The sequence below is a fragment of the Heterodontus francisci genome, chromosome 36 (assembly GCF_036365525.1).
Source record: "Heterodontus francisci isolate sHetFra1 chromosome 36, sHetFra1.hap1, whole genome shotgun sequence".
Classification (NCBI taxonomy): Eukaryota; Metazoa; Chordata; class Chondrichthyes; order Heterodontiformes; family Heterodontidae; genus Heterodontus; species Heterodontus francisci.
In genome coordinates, this window is record NC_090406.1 from 33124258 (window position 1) to 33137096 (window position 12839).

At 45.2% G+C, this 12839-nt stretch overlaps 1 protein-coding gene across 1 annotated transcript in view; it reads right to left on the reverse strand.

The window, feature by feature from the left end:
* The window catches only part of LOC137351731 (calponin-2-like), a 38919-nt gene that overhangs the window by 12682 nt on the left and 13398 nt on the right, over window positions 1-12839 (reverse strand). The window contains exon 2 of the mRNA XM_068016476.1: window positions 3516-3637. Coding sequence (XP_067872577.1) covers window positions 3516-3637 — 122 coding nt within the window. The remainder of the gene's footprint in view (window positions 1-3515; window positions 3638-12839) is intronic.

The window sequence follows — 12839 nt, forward strand, 5'->3', positions numbered from 1 at the left end:
GGTTTAAACTAGTGTGGAAGGGGGGTGGGAACCACAGCAGTAGGACAGCTAGTGAAGTAAATGAGAAGGACATAGTAAATAAGGCCAGTAGGACTAAGAGGAAGAGCAGGCAGGGAGATGTTGCTGAGCACAGCAGGACTGGTGGTCTGAAGTGCATTTGTTTCAATGCGAGAAGTATAACAGGTAAGGCAGATGAACTTAGAGCTTGGATTAGTACTTGGAAATATGATGTTGTTGCTATTACAGAGACTTGGTTGAGGGAAGGGCAGGACTGGCAGTTAAATGTTCCAGGCTTTAGAAGCTTCAGGCGGGATAGAGGGGGATGTAAAAGGGGTGAGGGAGTTGCATTTCTGGTTAAGGAGAATATCACAGCTGTACTGCGGGAGGACACCTCAGAGAGTTCATGCAGCGAGGCAATATGGGTGGAGCTCAGGAATAGGAAGGGTGCAGTCACGATGTTGGGGGTTTACTACAGGCCTCCCAACAGCCAGCAGGAGGTAGAGGAGCAGATATGTAGTCAGATTTTGGAAAGATGTAAAGGTAACAGGGTTGTAGTGGTGGGTGATTTTAACTTCCCCAATATTGACTGGGACTCACTTAGTGCTAGGGGCTTGGATGGGGCAGAATCTGTGAGGAGCATCCAGGAGAGCTTCTTGAACCAGTATGTAGATAGTCCAACTAGGGATGGGGCCATTCTGGACCTGGTATTGGGGAATGAGCCCGGCCAGGTTTCAGTGGGGGAGCAGTTCGGGAGCAGTGACCATAATTCCATAAGTTTTAAGGTACTTGTGGATAAGGATAAGAGTAGTCTTCGGGTGAAGGTGCTAAATTGGGGGAAGGCTAATTATAACAATATTAGGCAGGAACTGAAGAATTTAGATTGGGGGCGGCTGTTTGAGGGTAAATCAACATCTAAAATGTGGGAGTCTTTCAAACGTCAGCTGATTAGAATCCAGGACCAGCATGTTCCTGTGAGGAAGAAAGACAAGTTTGGCAAGTTTCGGGAAGCTTGGATAACACGGGATATTGTGAGCCTAGTCAAAAAGAAAAAGGAAGCATTTGTAAGGGCTGGAAGGCTAGGAACAGATGAATCCCTTGAGGAATATAAAGACAGTAGGAAGGAACTTAAGCAAGGAGTTAGGAGGGCTAAAAGGGGTCATGAAAGGTCATTGGCAAACAGGATTAAGGAAAATCCCAAGGCTTTTTATACATATATAAAGAGCAAGAGGGTAACCAGGGAAAGGTTTGGCCCACTCAAGGACAGAGATGGGAATCTATGCGTGGAGCCAGAGGAAATGGGTGAGGTGCTAAATGAGTACTTTGCATCAGTATTCACCAAGGAGAAGGACTTGGTGGATGATGAGCCTAGGGAAGGGAGTGCAGATAGTCTCAGTCATCTCATTATCAAAAAGGAGGTGGTGTTGGGTGTCTTGCAAAGCATTAAGGTAGATAAGTCCCCAGGGCCTGATGGGATCTACCCTAGAATACTGAGGGAGGCAAGGGAAGAAATTGCTGGGGCCTTGACAGAAATCTTTGCATCCTCATTGGCTACAGGTGAGGTCCCAGAGGACTGGAGAATACTCAATGTTGTTCCTTTGTTTAAGAAGGGTGGTAAGGATAATCCAGGAAATTATAGGCCGGTGAGCCTTACGTCAGTGGTAGGGAAACTATTAGAGAGGATTCTTCGGGACAGGATTTACTCCCATTTGGAAACAAACGAACTTATTAGTGAGAGACAGCATGGTTTTGTGAAGGGGAGGTCGTGTCTTACTAATTTGATTGAGTTTTTTGAGGAAGTGACGAAGATGATTGATGAGGGAAGGGCAGTGGATGTTGTCTATATGGACTTCAGTAAAGCCTTTGACAAGGTCCCTCATGGCAGACTGATGCAAAAGGTGAAGTCACACGGGATCAGAGGTGAGCTGGCAAGATGGATACAGAATTGGCTCAGTCACAGAAGACAGAGGGTAACAGTGGATGGGTGTTTTTCTGAATGGAGGGATGTGACTAGTAGTGTTCCGCAGGGATCAGTGCTGGGACCTTTGCTCTTTGTAGTATATATAAATGATTTGGAGGAAAATGTAGCTGGTCTGATCAGTAAGCTTGCGGACGACACAAAGGTTGGTGGAATTGCAGATAATGATGAGGATTGTCAGAGGATACAGCAGGATATAGATTGGTTGGAGACTTGGGCGGAGAAATGGCAGATGGAGTTTAATCCGGACAAATGTGAGGTAATGCATTTTGGAAGGTCTAATGCAGGTGGGAGGTATACAGTAAATGGCAGAACCCTTAGGAGTATTGACAGGCAGAGAGATCTGGGCGTACAGGTCCACAGGTCACTGAAAGTGGCAACGTAGGTGGATAAGGTAGTCAAGAAGGCATACGGCATGCTTGCCTTCATTGGTCGGGGCATAGAGTATAAAAATTGGCGAGTCATGTTGCAGCTGTACAGAACCTTAGTTAGGCCACACTTAGAATATTGCGTACAATTCTGGTCGCCTCGCTACCAGAAGGATGTGGAGGCTTTGGAGAGGGAACAGAGGAAGTTTACCAGGATGTTGCCTGGTCTGGAGGGCATTAGCTATGAGGAGAGGATGGAAAAACTTGGATTGTTTTCACTGGAACGACGGAGGTGGAGGGGCGACATGATAGTGGTTTACAAAGTTATGAGCGGCATGGACAGAGTGGATAGTCAGAAGCTTTTTCCCAGGGTGGAAGAGTCAGTTACTAGGGGACATAGGTTTAAGGTGCGAGGGGCAAAGTTTAGAGGGGATGTGCGAGGCAAGTTTTTTTACACAGAGGGTGGTGAGTGCCTGGAACTTGCTGCCAGGGGAGGTGGTGGAAGCAGATACGATAGCGACGTTTAAGAGACATCTTGACAAATATATGAATAGGAAGGGAATAGAGGGATATGGGCCCCGGAAGTGCAGAAGGTGTTAGTTTAGGCAGGCATCAAGATCGGCGCAGGCTTGGAGGGCCAAATGGCCTGTTCCTGTGCTGTACTGTTCTTTGTTCTGCATCTTATACCCTTGCTGTATATAACCTGGGAGTGCGAGCTGATGACATTGAGTGTCCAAAATTGAAAAGTGATATTCAGTCCTCACATTTCCCGATCTGCACAAAGCTATGTGTAAAGATATTTCTATGCTACCCTCACCCCTATTAGCTTTTGCATCATGATCCAACACCAAATGTAATGACAGTTCACTAATAGAGTCATGTCAGAGCTGTGTTCGAGCAAGGGAGTGCCTGAATCAATTGATTTGGAGAGGATTAGTGGTAAGGCAGCAAGGACATGATGCAATTCTGACTGACTGGAGCCAAACAAAGAACTGAAGTACTAGAGGGTGGATGTAACCCATTGAACATAACTCAGCACCTTAGAAGGCGAGGTGGGAGGGAGAAAAACTGAGGGCAGGGTAAATAGAGTCAAATTTAAATGTTTTACAATTTAATGTTTTGTCAAATTGCCAACTTATTGACAAATCAAAGACTGGGAACACAGTACTCACTCGCAAAGGATTACACCATCCTTCAGACCTTTCTGAAAGTTGTCCCCAATTTGCATCCCAGTGCTATCCTCGATCCAGACTCGCAGCTCTTCCTCCTTCTGAATATCATATTTCTGAGCAATCTGCAGGAAAACAGGACACAGATCAGATTGTTCTCTTTGTTATGAAATTATGCATTTGTTCTTTTACTTATGGTTACCCAATTGCACTATCAACAGTGGCATGGAAATTCATCCCGGGTCTATGTTTAGGCAAAACACATTCCAAAGAAACTCAGGGCAACTTGGGAGGGTTGCTGAATCACCAGTTAAACAAATCTTAAACAAATTGAGCATTTTTATGGCACTATGGATCCTGGAATGAGACATTCCAACACCACCATAATTTAATACATGCTTAGGGCTGGATTTTGTGTTGGAAGTGGAGTTCCTGGCACCGGGCCGAAAAGGTGGGGGAAAGCCCGCCTCTGCCTTATTGTCCCCAGCCCCCCGCAGCGATCCTCTGGTATTTTTAAATCTAAGTTTTCAGGAGTCAGGATTCCTGTCCCTTTAAAGACAAGGATCCCATTTCCAAAAGCTGCTGGCCAATCACAGGACTGGCAGCTTAGCAGTATTGGCAGCGCCACTATAAGCGGTGGCCACTGCCAGTATTGCAGAAGCTTTGGACCCGGACCCGTGCTGGAATACCACACCTCAGGTAAGTGAGGCAGGGTCACCGGGGTCAGTGCAGAAGGCCCCACCGCGTGTAGGTGGGTGGGTGATCATGCAGTTCAGAGGGAGGGGGTCCTGGCCGGGGGGGGGGGGGTAAAGTATTCCTGGCGGGGTTCCTCTGTGGGCCACAGATTGTCCATGGAGGAGGGACAACCCCCCCCCACCCCAAGCCCGCAGCAAGTGCACCTCGTGTTACAAGGCATCCTCCCAGTGTGGCGGAGGCCCCCCCCCCCACCAAGATCCCAGTGGTGGTGGGAAGTGGCCCTCAATTGGTTGTTTAATGGGCTACTTAAGGATCTCAATCGGCCTCTGGTTGGGAAGGCCATCGTGGCCTATCCCATCTCTGGGAAGATTGTTTGGTGACGGGGCCTTCGCCACTCCCCCACCACCTGTCTCGATACTCCATGCCCCCCCCCCCCCACCGCCTCCGACCCCACCTCAGGGGGCCACATAAAATCCCGGCCTTAGAGCGTCAGAACCATATGAGGCTGGTGCAGTGAAGGAGGGACCCGAGGTGGGTAGATGGGATTGAGATGAGCTCTTTGGACCTCATGGGTTTTTTGTCTCTTTATGGATATTAAATAAAAGGCCCCATAAGGGACCATCCTGTCCCCTTCCCCATTCAGACCTGCAGCAATGTACAAACCACTAAAGTTAGACATGGCTGCCATCGCACTAGACTTTCTTCAACCTCCCTGACATGATATAAATTATGTGCAGTTTTGAAATGAATATTCAGCTTGTACATCATTACAACTGCAGATCTACTGTAGAGTCTTCTCTTCATCTAGATGGTAAATGGGCCTGTACGTCATAAAACAGTTTCCAAAGCCACTATGGGCAAGAAGCATTTTCTAACTACCCAGACAAATTAATGAATAGTTTCACTCTGGGAGAACAATTATTTAGAATATTCACCACTCTATGCCTGACATCCTGTTTTAAAAATCTTCTGAGAACACATACAGCTTTCAAAAAGCCAGCATTAACTATTTTTACAAATTCTTTTCATGGAAGTGGTCAAGAAAAAAAAATAATCTTGAAATCATCCGACACACTGACTTCATTCGTTAACCACACTTCCTGTACTGCTTGGATTCTGCAGGTTTGCAATCTTAAAATCAGTTATATTGAAGATTAATTAGGCGTTAAAGTGAGGTGATTCAGGCAGTGCCCAATACCTCCTGCTCTTCAACTTTTCATTTAAATTAACTTTGAGATAGTTAAGGGCTCCCATCCATCACAACCCAGTAATTCATGAGGTCGGTTTGAATGAAGGTGGTCCTTGCAGAATTGTAACCCTGCTTTTAGCATCCTGAGCAGACAGCCAGGTCGTCAGATTAATGCCTCATCTGCAACAGGCACCTTAGGCAATGCAGCACTCCCTCAGTACTGCTCCTAAATGTCTGTCACATCCTGGAGTTGGGCTTCAGCTGGCAACCTTCCAGCTCAGAAGCAGGACTGATAACAGTGAAGACAAGCAGAAACATTTACAACTTCCAAACTGCCAATGCAGTTATAAAGTGCAACACTGAACATTTGGATTGGTCAATAAAGGTTTTCCCGGAAAAGGAAAAGCATCAAAATGATTTCTCCAACCCTCCCCCATAGTTCTGGAAAGAGGTAGACCACCTGTTGTGGAGCTGAGTCATGTCGACTAGGAGAGCCCCAGGTTTAGTCCCTAGGCTGAGCTGGTTGGCTGCTATCAGCAGGGACAGCATTGGGGCTGTGGCTTCAGGGCACATGGAGATGCTGATTTTGTGACATATGGAAGGTCAGCAGGTACCTGTGGAATGTTTATTGCAGCACAAGCCAGTTTCTGGGGGAGGTGGGGACTGCATAAAATAAATTAAAAAGGCACCGAATTTCAACCCTCATGTAGCAGTGTCCATGGTTAAATTCAATTCAATATACACCAACTTAATCCTCTAAGGCTCCATGGTATTCATGTAGATGGACATTCCTGGCCCAGTGGATAAATACACACCCAGTATAGTTCTAAACTAGACTAGGAATGTACCAGCTTCGATCCTGGTTTGCGCTGAGTTACCTGTCTGCAGTCACAGTGCAGGTCGGATGCTACAATTGACCTTAGTATTCCGGGAGTTGGTCAAGATCACCACACCTGGTTATTGTCCAATGAGTCCAGTTGGGAAATACCTGCACAGAGGTTGGGCAAGGGCAGAATTAAGCTCAGCCGAGATTCCCCCCCATCAGGATTAATCAGCTTGCCAACACGGAGGGTCTCAGGTCACAGGTGGGTAATGACCATTTGAAGGAGGCCCAGCAGCCATGAAATGGTGTCCCAGGAGGCAGCACCAATGAGAAGGAAGGAAGGGATTTTTTTTTTTAATTCGTTGGTGACTTCCATAGTTATGCTTCATTCTGAACACATGACAGGATATGAATGTTTCTTGTTATCTGATTTATACCTGTCCTTTTCCTGGGCCACATTCTCCACTCTTCCTCTCTTACTGCTGCTGCATTAAGTTTATCAGTTGCTAAAATTCAGAATGGCTGACAAAAGAGTATTCGTTCACCTTCAATAAGGGATAGTCACTCAAGATAACATGGATTGTTTTCAATTTTAACATGAATTGAACTGGAAGATTCTCAGCATTAAACATTAACTGTGATGATGCCTTTGCTATATTAAATGAACTCTTTCTCAACTGACCGATCAACAGATTTTGCAGTCAGTAACACCAGCCAATTTCATTTACAGGCACAAACTGGTAAACTATCCAAGGGCACCGATTAGACAATTAATTAGCTGCATCAGCATTCCTAATTTGCAGTGCTTCTAATTTTATTCATGAAAGTTATATAACCGGCAAGCCCGATTCTGCAGTCAGCACTCCCATCCAGTGAGGCTCCAAGCCTGGAGCAGAGTCTTGGAGGATTTACCTTAAGTTTTAAATTTACAAACTTTAAAAACAGTTCATTCTCGGCAGTGGCTCCCCAGCTGCCTGGGAAAGATATGTGGAGACCAGCTTACTGCAAACAGTTTTTCTGGCCTGCATAGTATGGATTTTAGCACAGCAGTCCTTCAGCCTATCAGTCAAAAAGATACCATTCCAACATCAAATCACTTTGTATTTTCCACGTACCTCCCAAATCTGCAACCTCCTCCACCTAGCAGGACGAGAGCAGCAAGTACATGCACCGCCTGCAAATTCCCCTCTAAGTCACACACTTGGACTTGGAACTATATTGCCGCTCCTTCATTGTTTTTGGGTCAATATCCTGGAACTCCCTCCCCAACAGCACTGTTGGAGTACCTTCACCACAAAGACTGCAGTGGGTCAAAAAGAAGGCACATTATCTTCTCAAGGGCCACCAGGGATGGGTATTAAATGCTGACCTTGCAAGCAATGCCTGTATCCCGAGAATCAATTTAAAAAAGAACACTCTTTGGGGTGTGTGAGGGATGGTATTGCTGAGATAGAGAGATGGAGGTGAAAGGGAAGTGGTACAAATCACACCTCCTATACACACAGAGGACATGAAATTCCTGTATTTTTTTCCCCCTGGCCTCATTGATCCTGGCTATTTGAGTTACTAACCCCCATCACTTGGTGCACAGTCTCTGGGTCCCTGCCAATCATAAAACCACTATCCCAAAGAGTGTAGAGTGGCCAGTGGCCCAAGTAAGCAAACTCAGATTGCCACAGGTCACACGTGAAAAGTGGTCACTTGCATGGGGTGCCGGAAAGGGTGGGACCCGTGTCCCAAGCATGAGTCAGCATCTTCAGAACAGGAAAGTAGAAAGAATGGAATGGGATTTCAGCTAATTCCATCCGCTGCATTCTACAGCCATTTAAGCAGCTGTTTAAAGCCTAGGCAGCAAAAAAAAATTGAAAAAGATTCAAGGGAACAGATGCAAGCATGACTAAAAAACACAGTTTCACCACCCCCAACTAAACCAACCCCTCATAACACAGTCACTGTGGAACTTCCACTCACTAAGTGAAAAAGGTGGGTGCATAATTTGCAGCACACAGATAAAGCAATGAAGTTTTGTTATACACAGAGAGGCCAACGGCCATGATGTAGGATATCACTGACTCCAGGAGCTGGGCAAGGGGAGCTCACTGTAGTACAATCAAACTCAACATACTAAATCGTGGACATGAGGGAGTTGGTTGCAATTCCTTGGCCTATATTCTCCCTCACTGAAAAGGTACTTAATGCTGCTCCTGTATTTCGCTAAAAGCAAATTTAAGAAAAGTTTCTGATTCATGTGTTAGGTTATCCTGCTTCAGCATCTAGCATAGTGTTTATTGTCAGTTGAGAGAAGGGACAGAGAACTCACTTACTACAGCAAGCCTGGACAGTAAAAAAAAAAGTTTGTTTGCGGGAGTGCTCATTTTAATAGTGAAAAAAGCTTCAAGATGATTATTAAAACCAAGAAATTCAGATCAAGGACAGGAGAGCATCAACATTAAAGAGTGGCAGTGAAGATAAGGGTGGATCAGGAAGTACTGAGTCAGTGAAGACAGGCTTGGTTTTAAAACCCTGTAGACTATAGGAGGAAGAGAGGATTTAGAGGTGAGGAGGTGCACAGTCTTGAGATCTTAAAATGCATAAATTAAGAGTGGGAGATAGTGTGAGACGTGTCTTGACTTCAACATAGTGAGGGGATGAAGTGTAGAACAGGGTATTTGGAACTTGGGGACAACAGAATAAAGTTCATCTCCATTGTGATGCCACCAAATACATCTTCCCCTCTTCTTTCAGCATTCCAAAGGGACCATTCCCTCCACAACATCCTGGTCCATTCTTCAATCATTCCCAACATTCCCTCCACTTCCCACAACACCGTTCTGTGTAAGCACAGGAGATGCAACACATACTTCCCCTTTTACATCCTTCCTTCCCACTGTCCAGGGCCCCAAATACTGGGGAGATCAAACGCAGATCGTGTGATCACTTTGGGGAGCACTTCTGTTCAGTCTGAAAGCATGACCGAGAGCTTCCAGTCACCTGCCATTTCAATTCTCCACTCCACTCCCATTCTGATCTGTCAGTAGTCTCCTACATTGATCCAATGAAGCTCAACAGAAGCTCGAGGAACAGCACCTCATCTTTCAACTAGGAATGTTACAGCTTTCCAGATTTAAAATTGAGTTCAGCATTTTCTGAACATAACCTCTACCCTCATTTTTTCAGACAGCAACTGTTGGTAATGATTCTGCTATTCCTTTTTGCACCTCCTCTAGAATCATCTCGTCTGTTTACTTGTCCCATTACCTTAACCTTTTCGCCTTGCACCATCATCCCTTTTGATAGTTAATCTCTCCCATCTTCCTCCCCATCACTGACCCTCCCTTTTTTGTTCCTTCTCTCCCTCTTTCCCTGCCTCTGTCCTTGCTTTAAGCTGTTACTCTATCTTAAAAGTCTTTAACTTTTTCCAATTCTGATGTAAGGTCATCAACCTGAAACATTAACTTTATCTCTCTCTCCCAACAGATGCTGCCAGATCGACTGAGTATTTCTGGCATTTTCTGTTTTTATTTCAGATTTCCAGCAATTGACTTTGGAATAAAATTCATAGAAGGAATAACCATAAAAGAGAGAGATGAGAATGGAGTGACAGACAGTGGAGAGATTGCCTATTACAGAGCTGAGGGTGTGCAAGTGGTATTACTACCCCCTGCCCACCTGTCTATTACCAAGCAAAACCTTCTCACCAAACCCTGGCTGGATCAAATTCAGGGTTCCTCAGGCCAATTGTAGTGCCTCTACTGTCACTCTAACTGGGATGAGCTAAACCGGCAAGGACTAGGCACCTTCCTGCTCTGTACAGCTCAGCTCTGCAGCCTACAATTGGGTAGAAGATTACAAGGTCTTTTTCTTGGCATTATTATGGCATTTGCCAAGCAGCACCCCCTCCCCCCTTTGCAGCGGTTGCCTGGGACAGCCAATTTTTCACTCTTCAGCCTCACCTCCAGACTATCTCCCTTGAAGGTGTCAACGGTGCAGCAGTAATTTATAAGCCATGTACTGTGACAAACAGCTCAAATGTTGAGTTTACAAAGATTAAGCAATGGGTAATAGCAGGACAGGTGGTGCATCTCCATTGCCCAATTCCTCCATTCTTCAGTGCACATATCATTTCCATATTTCCTTAATCCAATGCTGTAAAGAACAGGACTCGAGTTGCTGGATGGAGTTGTGTAATTGGGAGTCAGCTCATGCTGTGTGGTGACAGACTCAACCCCTGGAGTCAGTACTAGTGGCTGAAATCATACTCAGAGGACATACCCGGATCTCTCTTATTTTAATAATGTTAGCTTCCGTTATGTAGCGGGCACAGGAATTTCATATCGACATTCCTACACTAAGAATACACCCACAAATTCATTTATGCTTCCTGCAGTCTCACCAGATAAATGCACCATGCGCTGTAGAACTGAGCCATAAAAACCAGGGTAATGCCCATTTCGGCCGATGCTGAATCAGCTGATCTCAGGTGGGCAATGGATAAGGACAAGATCAGGCTTCCCTTTGGTTACCACTCCCCACCTACATAGTCAACTAGCCTGCTGACTCAGTGTCTGGGCTCATTGGACCAATGGCCACTTGAATGGTGAGTACTTAGAACTGTACCCATGTTTGGGGGTGCGGAGACTAGATGAAAGGCAATCCAAAAATAAGTTAACCCCTTCACATAACTAAATCCTATTACACAAAGCCATTTGGTGGTGCGGGGCAGAGAGTGTACACAGTGCTGTGGGGCCCTGATTATAAACTTATCGAGCCCGGAATCTTGCTGGCCTGTATGCAGTTAGCAATTGAGTCATTAGTGCAATTGAAATTATTTTTAACAGATGTATGTTTTGGAACCAGAGGGAAAACTCATCATGGTCCAATCAATTATTCAGTCGACAAACTGTCCTAATGTTTAACATTGGATGTGAGAGAGTGCGTTAGAAATCTCCAACCCCACCCCCAACCCGTATCATTCATCTATAACACAACTTATGTTAAGTAAATTGATTTTTACTGAAAAACACACAAGCAAATCACACAAACCTGCTCAATTTGTTTGCTCCGCTCTTGAATGATGAGTTAGTTGAGCTCTTATCACCTGTTTATCCAATCACTCCTTATGTCCTCTGGAGCTCTTTGCCCAGTTCTCTGTGCTAAGCTGCCTCCTTTTAACAACCTTCCAACCATGCTTTCGGTTGCCTATCCCAGCCTCTCTATTCTCCTCTTCATTTCCCATACCAGCCTCTTAATTCCCCTTCCCCATGCTCTGTGTTCACCTTTCCTCCTTATTGTAAAACACTGCACAAACGTAACACCGAGCATTTGAGTGGCAGTTCCCAGCCATGACATCATGGTGCCCATGTTTAATTGTGTAAATTCTCATAGTTGATCTGCGCCCATGTGAAACAGTTAGCCCCACAGGTTCAGCTGCTTTAAGGGAGATCCACCACACCAGCCATGGTTAAATGTGGGGAAAGCAGTACTTTTCTGTCAATTTCCCAAGACCCTGGCTGTAGTCTCAAAGCAACTTGTGATGCCTGTGCAAGACATCTACTCTCAAAGATCACCAAATGATCAGAGAGTGAGGAGCTAAGGGGGCGATAGATAAGCACTTATGCTGTGTTGGTAACTAGGGTCTTGCCTTTTGATTCCATAGCTAATGTCTGATTTCAATAAAAGGTCTATCAATGAATTACAATATGAATGCCCAACATTCATCTTCATGAGTAGTGTGTGTTCACGTCATTGTGGCGGGGGGTTGGGGGAAGGTGGTCACAATGACAGTTTAACTCCATGTTGCATTCAATTTGGCAATGGCTCCGGTTGTGGATGTCAGATATTTTGTTCTAATTTAGAATTTAGGTAACAAGGCGGAGAACAGTGCTGTCCAAACCTCCAGTCTTACAAAATTCAAACAGGAAAAACCAGAGAAGAAATAGGACATTGTATTTATAGAGTCAGAGTCATTATGGCACAGAAAGGGGCCATTTGGCCCATCGAGTCCATGCTAGCTCTCAGTAGAGCAATCCAATCAGTACCATTTCCCCGCTCTAACCCCATAGCCCTGCAAGTTTATTTCCCTCACGTGCCCAATCAATTTCCTTTTGAAATCATTCATCATCTCCACTTCCACCAATCTCGTAGGCTGCGAGTTCCAGGCCATTACTACTTGCTGCGTAAAAACGTTCTTCCTCATATTCCCCCTGCATCACTTGCCCAATACCTTAAATCTGCGTCTCCTGGTCCTTATACCATCAGTTCATAGGAATAGCTTTTCTTTGTCTATCTTATCTAACACTGTCATAATCTTGTATACCTCTGTCAAATCTCCCCTCAATCTCCTTTGTTGCAAGGAGAACAACCTCAGCTTCTCCAACCTAACCTTCTAGCTAAAAATTCCTCATCCCTGGAATCATTCTGGTAAATCTCCTCTGCACCCTCTTAAGGACCCTCATAGCCTTCCTGAAGTTCAGTGACCAGAGCTTTATAAAAGGTTCAGCATAACTTCCCTGCTTTAGTACTCAATATCTTTATTTATGAAGCTCAAGATCCCATATGCTTTGCTAACTACCCTCTCAATATGTCCTGCCACCTTCAAAAGACTATACACATGAACCCC